Source organism: Chiloscyllium plagiosum, chromosome 21 (assembly GCF_004010195.1).
Source record: "Chiloscyllium plagiosum isolate BGI_BamShark_2017 chromosome 21, ASM401019v2, whole genome shotgun sequence".
NCBI classification, from domain to species: Eukaryota; Metazoa; Chordata; class Chondrichthyes; order Orectolobiformes; family Hemiscylliidae; genus Chiloscyllium; species Chiloscyllium plagiosum.
In genome coordinates, this window is record NC_057730.1 from 19869475 (window position 1) to 19879468 (window position 9994).

The 9994-nt window shown below is 41.8% G+C and overlaps 1 protein-coding gene across 1 annotated transcript in view; it reads right to left on the reverse strand.

Moving 5' to 3' along the window:
* The window catches only part of daglb (diacylglycerol lipase, beta), a 34899-nt gene extending 26044 nt beyond the window's left edge, over window positions 1-8855 (reverse strand). Inside the window, exons 1-4 of the mRNA XM_043711393.1 lie at window positions 8574-8855; window positions 4446-4597; window positions 3006-3180; window positions 2468-2720 (exon numbers count right to left, since the gene is read on the reverse strand). Coding sequence (XP_043567328.1) covers window positions 2468-2720; window positions 3006-3180; window positions 4446-4597; window positions 8574-8668 — 675 coding nt within the window. The 5' untranslated portion in view covers window positions 8669-8855. The remainder of the gene's footprint in view (window positions 1-2467; window positions 2721-3005; window positions 3181-4445; window positions 4598-8573) is intronic.
* Window positions 8856-9994: the final 1139 nt, after the last annotated feature.

Sequence of the window (9994 nt, forward strand, 5' to 3'; positions counted from 1 at the left end):
CTCCCCCCTCTCCTCCCTGACCTATCACCTTCATCTCCTTCCCCACTGACCTATTGTACTCTATGCCCACTCTCTCCCACCCCCACCCTCCTCTAGCTTATCTCTCCACGCTTCAGGCTCTCTGCCTTTATTCCTGATGAAGGGCTTTTGCCCGAAACGTCGATTTTGCCTGTCCTCGGATGCTGCCTGAATTGCTGTGCTCTTCCAGCACCACTGATCCAGAATTTATCCAATCCTATTCATCTTAAGATATCCAGCATTTCCCCTCTGTACTATAGACATTTTTCAAGACGTCGTTATATATTTCCCCATGTTCTCTATCTTCCATATCCTTTTCCACAGTAAATACTGATGCAAAATGCTTGTTTAGTATCTCCCCATCTCCTGTAGTTCCAAATACAGGTGGCTTTTTGATCTTTCAGAGGGCCTATTCTCTCCCTCGTTATTCTTTTGACCTTAATGTACTTGTAGAATCCCTTTGGAATCTCTTTAACCCTATTTGCCAAAGCTATCTCACGTCCCCTTTTTGTCCTCCTGATTTCCCTCTTAAGTATGTTCCTACTGCCTTTATATTCTTCTAGGGATTCATTCAGTCCCTGCTGTCCATATCTGACATATGCTTCCTTCTTATTCTCGTCCAAAACCTTAGTTTCCCTAGTCATCGAACATTCCCTACACTACAACCCTTGCCTTTCAGCCAAACAGGAACATACCGTCTCTGGACTCTCCATCTCATTTTGAATGCTTCCCATTTTCCAGCCGTCCCTTTACCTGCGAACACACCCCCCCCCAGTCAACTTTTGAAAGTTCTTGCCTAATACCATCAAAATTGACCTTCCTCCAATTTAGAACTTCAACTTTTAGATCTGGTCTATCCTTTTCCATCGCTGTTTTTAAACTAATAGAATTATGGTCACTCGCCCCCCCCCCCCTCCATAACCCCAACCCCCAAATCATGAACCAACCAAGATCACGTGCTCCCTGTGCTTTATCAGCGTGACTTTAGCAAAGAATCAGGAATGATTAGATTAGATTCCTTACAGTGTGGAAACAGACCCTTCGGCCCAACAGGTCCATACCGACCCCCTGAAGAGTAACCCACCCAGACCAATTTCCCTCTGACTAACGCACCTAACCTATGGGCAATTTAGCATGGCCAATTCACCTAACCTGCACATCTTTGGATTGCGGGAGAAAACCGGAACACCCGGGAGAATGTGCAAACTCCACACAGACAGTCGCCCGAGGCAGAAATCAAACCTGGGACCATAGTGCTGTGAGGCAGCAGTGCTAACCACTGAGCCACCGTGCCTCCCAACGGCACGGTGGTTCAGTGGTTAGCACTGCTACCTCACAGCGCCAGTGACCTGGGTTCGATTCCTGCCTCGGGCGACTGTCTGTGTGGAGTTTACACATTCTCCCCGTGTCTGCGTGGATTTCCTCCGGGTGCTCCAGTTTCCTTCCACAATCCAGAGATGTGCAGGTTAGGTGAATTGGCTATGATAAATTGCCCATAGTGTGAGGTACGTTAGTCAGGAGTAAATGTAGGGGATTCGGTCTGGGTGGGTTACTCTTCGGAGCGTCGGTGTGGACTTGTTGGGCTGAAGGGCCTGTTTCCACACTGTAAGGAATCTAATGACATAGAGATTGTTCTCCCATAAAGTTTAGGTCAGACAATATAAAACTTTGTTTTAAAATTTCCATGTCTGACATCGGCAACTCTCTCATGATTAGGAATTTTCTATTTGATGGATGGGCCAACTTGAACAGTCCTGGAGGTCACAAAATTGACAAAAGGAAAAGAAAGGCCCCTCTTCCCATAATTACAATCACCGGACAGGACGAGAAAAAAAACAGGTTAGCCATGGAAAAGAGAAGTCTGGGAAATTTCTCTCTGACCTCCTCAGTTGATCAAAACTAGACCAGAACATTACACAAACCAAGTGGGACCTATAAAATCACTCAGCTTCTGTATAATATGATTGTAACTGAATCAGGAAGCATTCAACTCTCTCGAAGTGAGATTAGGAGCAATTACAAGAACCTTTACTCATAATTTAGTACAAATCTAAAGTTCTTCCAGGTCACAAAAACATTTCATCAAGGCTTAAACTTTCAAAAACATTTATATTGCTCAAGAAAAACAATAAAAAATGAACACAAGCTTTTCTGTACAGTTTACTTTAAAGTCGAAAGCTTTATAAAAAATACAATGCTTAGCAAACCTGTATTTAACATAGATAAAAACAAAGTGCTAAAGAAACTCAGCAGCTCATCATCTACATATAAAAAGGTTCTGATCCATTACGATTCATCTTCAAAAGTATTGATTGTTTATCAAATGAATTGCTCCACTATGCTAGAACAGCCCTGAATTAAAGTTTTCTTCTTATGCCCATGTCAAAATGGCCTGTGGCATTAAACCACATGTTTCCCATTTTAAAAAAAGTTTAAAAAAACAACTTACCAGAAAAAAGGCAGTAAAGAGTTCTGCGATGTCTGTAAAGGCAGCCCGGTTGTCCTGTGTATCTTTTGTAACGCAGCAACACATCAACTTCAACCTGCACTCCCATACCCGTGCCGCTATAGATTTTGCTTGGACTGAGTCACTGCTTTCCAAGTCACGGGCTGTGCCTCCTAAGTAGTTTAAATGTTTGGGTCTGCCCAGAGGGTCGAAGAAAATTAAGACAGCAACCACCGTGAAGAGTAAGAAAACCCAACTGTGAAAAGGATATTTTTTTCAGGATTAGTGTTGAAATCTCAAACAGGACTTCTGTTAAAGAAAAAAACAACATGATTCCAAATCTATTCCTTAGATTTTACAGTTCAGTTGTAGCTCAACAAATAGTGTTCTTGCCTGAATTAGAAGGGCATGGATTCAAGTTCAATTCCGGAAACTGGAGTACAAGATCAAGGCCAACAATCTCAATGCTGCACTGTCAGAGGTGCCTTGTTTCAGACAAATCATAACTTTTACAATCAATAAGCTATAAATGCTTTCTTACCTAGCAATGACAGCTATAGTAATTGTGTTAACGACGGAGGGAGCACAACCCTGGCTTTTGTCATTGACCCAGACAGCACCCAAGATTGCCCAGACCAGTTCAGGTAAATAAAGAGTAGTACGGACGTAAATCAGAATTGGGATATGTCGTCTCGGACCTGGCTTAGTGATAGTTCCTGTAAAGAAGGAAACCAAGAATGTAAGGAGTGTGGTAATTTGCTGTTTTTCTTTCATGCTAGATGTCATACACTTCTGGGAGGATAAGCTGGCTGCAGTGTTATTATGATCAGGGTGGAGTAAGGTTTCTAGAATTTGAATTTACTCTGAGCATACAGTTCTCAAATTTATATCTATTATGTCACTTGAGAGAGTTAGACAGGGCCTCAGTTTAATGCCTTATCCAATCGATGACATCTTTGACAGTGTAGTATTTCCTCAATACTCCACTGAGAGTGTCAACATGGAATGAATAGGCAGCTTTTGGATTGTCGGACAGAGCTGAAAAGAAACTCCGCTATTACCTATGCAAATACCGCCACACCCACTTCTTCCCTCTGCATAGCAAATAAGTATAGCTAGATTTTTCTCACCTCCAATCCAATAACAAGCATCCTAAAATGCTTTGAAAATTAATAAACAACATTATATCAAAACAGTTGTCACAGGAAAATACACTAATTTTGTGCTTTCAATGACCACTAGATCCTTCAAGCAGCTTCACAGTTAGAGAGCAGTCACTATTGTAATTTGGGACATGCAATAACACGAGCGAGAAAGGTGATCCGAAATGGGATTCAAAGATATCTTTCAGGGAAGATAGAGAGATTTAAAAACAAAATTCTGTATGGTAAGGCCAAGACACTGAAAGGGCAGACAGTGAAGGTAAGAAAACGTGTGCATCCTATACATGGGGCTGTCACGTACACAAAAGGCAAGGGTTTGTCTCAGTCTCTGCCGCCCCATGATTAAAATCTGCTAAGTCAATATAGACTTTTAAGTCGATGTTTCTGAATACTACACCAGGAAGAACGTTTATTCACCCAGCCACCAATGGAATAGCTCACAGATATTCAATTAAACCCTCTATACAGAACTTCAATTCACTTATGTTTACATTATTTCATGCAGCTTGAGCTTCACTGGCTGGGTGAGCATTTATCCCATTGAGGTGGTGGTGGTGAGTTCCTTCTTCAACTGCTGCAGTTCATTTGGTACAGAGACAACTATAATTTTATTAGGGAGGGAGTTCCAGGATTTTGACAGTAAAGGCACTCCTATACATTCCTTTCATTACCCTTGGCTAATTTCTGCGAATTCATTATCAGAAGTTTTTTGTGCACACCCTCATTTGCATCTTACAATTTTAGTTCAAGCAACAAAGGCAGTCTTGCCCATTCCGAAGTGACTGCACAATTATTTCGTGCAACGGATTAATATTCACCTTGCATACTGACATAAACAATCACAGAAAGGACCAAGATAATCGCAGCTAAAATAACAATCAAGACCACAAGATAGCTGGGGAGGAACCCTCCTCCTTTACAGTCGAACTGTCCTCGATGAGTCAAGTACAAAGCTAGGATTCCAATCCACCTGCAAAATAAAAAGGGATAACGAGTTGGTCAGCTTCCCAACAAGTCTGTGCAATAGACACACTGAGTCAACATCAGTTGACATGCTTAAACCTCCTTGTTAAAACAAAACGTGAGTAAATTTATAATTTTTGTGGTGCAGTGGAAGAATCTCTACCTCTGAACTAGAATGTCTAGGTTGGAGTCCCACCTGTCACAAAGGTAAATCATAACATGTCTAAACATGCGAATAAAAATATTTAGCATTCAACAAGGACATTTTCCCATCAAAGTTATATATCAGGTGAACCAAATAATCATCACAAATCAGAGACCACTGCAAAGTTTGGGGGGGGCGCAGGTAGAGAGACACACAGAGGCAGGCAGGCAGAGAGAGAGAGAGAGAGAAATGAGAGACAGAGGCAGGCAGAGAGAGGGACAGAGAGAGACACAGTCAGAGGCAGGCAGAGAGAGACACAGAGGCAGGCAGAGAGAGACACAGACAGAGGCAGGCAAAGAGAGAAAGAGAGAGAGAGACAGAGGCAGGCAGAGAGAGAAAGAGAGAGAGAGAGAGAGAGAGAGAGAGAGAGAAAGACAGAGGCAGGCAGAGAGAGAGAGACAGACAGACGCAGTCAGAGAGAGAGAGAGAGAGAGAGAGAGAGAGAGAGAGAGAGAGAGAGAGAGACAGACAGAGAGAGAGGGAGAGACAGACAGAGAGAGAGAGAGAGACAGAGGCAGAGAGACAGATGGGAGGGGGGAAAAGGTGGAGAGAGAAAAAGGGTAGAAATACAGGGAAGGAAGGCTGTGGAGGATGTGGAGTGGTGCAGGGAGAGAGACATAGTAAGAGAGAGCGATAGGAGAGAGAAAAGAGGAGACAGAGTGTTAAGGAAATCAATGGGGCTACATGTTAATAAGCCCCCGGACCTGATGGGTACCATCCCAGGATTTTTAAGGAAGTAGCTACAGAGATGGGGGAATACACTGATACCAATTCAATGCAGAGGATTGGAAATCTGACAACTTAACACCCTATTCATAGATAGAGAAGTCAAACTTCAAGTAACTATAGACCTGTCACTGGTAAAATGTTTGTGAGTATTATAAAGAAATGATGTAGGTACTATGGACACCACTAATTGCCAGCTCAAAGTGGAGAAGATATCCAAGGAGGTTGACAATAAAGGAAGTAAAAGCAGTCCGTTTAGAAATACATGATACAATCATGCATAGTCAGTGTAGTTTCATGACGAGGAAATAATGCCTGATACATTTATTAGAATTCTTTGAAGAGATACAAGCAGGATAAAGCTGAACCAGTAGATGTAATATACATGGATTTCCACAATATGTTGATGTAAGACTACTTAACGTCAGAACAGCCAAGAGTGCTGGGGGATGTATATTTGTACGGATAGACAAATGGCTATATTAATTAGCTAGAAAGTCAAACAGTTGAGATTAAGGGGGTTTTCAGGATGGTAATCAGTAAATAGTGGAGTGTCACAGGTTGGGACCACAATTATTTACAATACATTTAATGACTTGGATGATGGAAGTGAATGTACTATCATCAAGTGGATAACACAAAAATAGGTGGCAAGGCAAGTTGTCAGGGTGACATCAAAGATCTATATAGGGATGGAGGCAGGTTTGGTGAGTTGGCCAAACTTGACAAATGGAATATAATGCGGCAAAGTGTGAGTTATGCACTTTGGCAGGTAGAATTGATGAGCTGAGTATTATTTAAATAGGGAAAGACTGCAGAAAGTTGCAGCACAGAGGAACTTGGAGGCCCTCATGCATGAATCACTAAAAGCTAGTATACAAATTCAGCAGGTAAAAGAGAAGGCAAATATAATATTGACCTTTATTTTAAAGGGAATGGAGCATAAATATATGAAGGTCCTACTAAAATTATACAAAGCACTACTTAGCTGGAATACTGTGAAACTCGTTATCTAAGGAGGAGGATACTAACACTGGAGGCAGACCAAAGAGGTTCACTAGGTTGATTCCAGGTAAGGAGGATTTTCTTATGAGAAGTTGAGTTCAATCTGCACTGATTGGAGTTAAAGGAGACTTCATTGAAATGCACATGATTTTTAAGGGGCTTGAAAGGATAGATGCAGAGAGGTTATCATTTCCTTCTTATGGGAGAGTCTAGGTCTAGAAGGCATAAACAGTACGGGAATCAAGGGTTAAGGAGATAAGGCAGTAAAGTGGAGTTGAAGATTCCAATCAGCCATGGTCTCGCTGAATGACACAGCAGGCTCAATGGCCCAAATGGTCGACTTCTGCTCGTGTGTCTTACAGAACTTATTGCTTTGCAAATTGCAAAGGCTCACAATCCAAAGATACTTCTTTCAATCCCGGGGAACAACACATATCTTTTCTATGAATGCACGATCTATATATTGTCTACTAAAATAGAGATTTCAGTTATTACCTTTAATGTAAAATAAATAGTTGCATTAATGAAGCGATTTTATTGCCCTCAGGATATGTTAAAGTATGTGCAGCAAATTGACTAAATTTCAAAGAAAGTGCTTGATGTTGCAATATGGGAAACTTGGCAATGATTTCCACAAACTGAGAGAATTTTTCCCCTCTCAGAGGGGTCAGGTAACTATGGAACTTTCTCAACAGGTCATGGAAGCAGAGTCCTTGAATATTTTTACAGGATTAGTGGATAGATTCTTGATTTAAAAAAAGGGGTGAAAGGTTACTGGGGTAGGCACAAATGTAGAGTAGTCAAATCAGCCATGATCTTACTGAATGTTAGAGCAGACTCGATGATCCAAGTGGCCTAATACTACTCCCAATTCATACCTTCATCTGACCATCTAAAGGATGCACCCTACAAAGCACAATATGCTTCAAATGCCCGTCAGATGCAAAATTCCACATTTTCTACATTAACATTAACTTAATTAGTTGTCTTCTTATTATTAACTGATTCCCAATGCTAACAATCTGTCACAAGACCTAAGGGATCAGGAGTCTATATATGATGCATAACTAATCCAGAACTTGGCCCTACAATACGGACAAAAAGGCTGTATAACATTCCAGACCCGCTTGCATAGGAGAGTAGATGGCAAGTTAGTTCTTCTCAACTGAATATGGAATTTGAGCGTTAATCATGCATGCAACAAAACGGAAGATTGCACAAAAAAGCGCAAGACACACCTAGTGCAAGATCGTTCTGAGAAAAAGCCAGCATTTTCTCAAAAAAGATATGTCACAAATTGTGTTTCCAATTTGTAAAGGAATTTCGCTACGTTAGCGTCTATAAAAAGTTACGTTTTATCATACGGGCTTGCACCAACTTTACACCTGAAATTAAAGGCTGAGGTTTGAGTAAGAAATTGCCAAACTGTAGGTTATGAAACCCGATTATGACTTCTTCATCCTCTTCTAGCCATTAGCAACCTATGTCCCAGGGTCTGGAATTCGCTCCCTAAATGTTTACACTGTAAAACATCCTTCAAACCTTTCCTTTTCGACCAAGTTTTAGCTCTCACGTTCCGATTCTTGTAATACATCTTGCTTTGTAACACTGCTGAGATACACCTTGGGGCATTTTACCATAAATGTATCAGGCAAATGCAAGTTACAGTGTAGCCTTTCATTTCGCGAGATGATTTTTTTGAGTTTCAATAAGTTAAAAACAGAACGATCGTATCATTGAAACAGCCTTTCGAAATTTCAGCGCTTCCCCCCACCCCCCACAACCCGAACGAGTTGGTTCACTGCTGGAAACTGTCAACCCTCCTTAAACATTCCCACATTGGGCAATAAACGTTGCCCACACTGCAATAGTACAAACTCAAAAGGGTCGGTGCCAGTAAATTCCGTTGAGATATTCATTCTCTGAAGACTGAGCCATCTCAGGTGACATTTTAAGCTGAATAAAGGTAGAAATGGCCTTCGGGCTGGATGTGAAGGAGCCGCCGTCAGGGGTCCCGGAGGAAGGGGAGGGGGCGGTCTCTACTCACCACAAAATCCGCAGGAGCAGCTCCAAGGCCCCGGGAAACACCAGATCATCGCTGGCCAGGGACCAGCGCCTCCCGAATACCACCAGCCCCGGCATCTTTCTCTGGCTGGCTGGCTGCTTCCCCCCGCCGTCAGGCCACCCAGCCACTGACAGCCCCCAGAGGCGGAGTCCGAGCCGGGAGAGAAGATCCAGAAGCTGCCATTAGCGAGTGAGACAGAGACCCACCCGCAACAAACCCCCCTCCTGCAAACAACGCACCGCTCAAAGGTTCCGCCTCCAATACTTAGTCCTACCCCCTGGTTACAGCAGAATGATGTCACTTTTTACCTCACATTAAAAATAACAGGATTACAGGAACAAACAAAAACTTGGAAGGCTTTAAAAATAAATAAATGACTCATTTCATTTTTATCTGTTTATTCGTGGCCGTCGAATCTCGGTCTTTCTTCCCCCTCCAGCCCATTTGCGGGTAAATAACACCCCCAGATGTCTCCATAGTCCCTTTTCCTACTCTACATGTTTGCTTTTCTGCAACATCATATGTAGGCTAATAACATTCAAACCTCAACTTGCCCAACTGTTGTCAAACATTAAATCAGATTGCATATATCTAACATCCAAAACTGGATGAGTAGTAATTTCTGCCAATTAAATTATTGCCAATTCTGAAGCCATTGTCTTTAATCTTCATTCCAGACTGTGTTCCATAACTGCTAGCTGTATCACTCTGCTGAAGAATTCTTACTGGACTCAAAACATTTTAAGTCTTGTCTCTCCATAAATGCTGCCAGATCTGCCAAATTGTTCCAGCATTTTCTGTGTTTTTTTATTGGTTCCATCCCTTGCCCTGGTAACTGTCTGAGCCCAGACCAGACTTTTTACAAATTTGGTGTCATACTTTATTGAAAATATCCCTTCAACCATATTTCCAGGTCATCACTCCGATTGCCTTTTGTCACTTGCATAATATTGTTAACAGTGTTCCCACCTCAGCTCATTGGCTGTTGATACCATCCCCAATGCCTTCATTACCTCCAGATTTAATTACTGCGACACTTTACCCTTTGTAACTTGAGGTCAACCAAAAGATCTGTAACCTAATTCACACCATCAAATATTGCACTGTGCTCACTGACCTATATTTGTTGCCTATTTTAGTATGTCTTGATTTTAAAATTCTCATTCCTAATTACCAGTCCCTCCATATCCTGGCTCTCCATGTCTCCAGCTCACAACTCTCTGAGATATCTGTGCTCATCTTATTTTTGGTCTTTTGAATATTCCAGATTTTAATCACTCCATCTTTGGAAGCTGTGCCTTCACTATCCTCATCTCAAAGTACTCATCCCAAAGTAAAATTCTCTCCATTTACCTTGCTTGCCACTTTATATTTCCTGATGTGGCTCAGTTATATATTTTGTT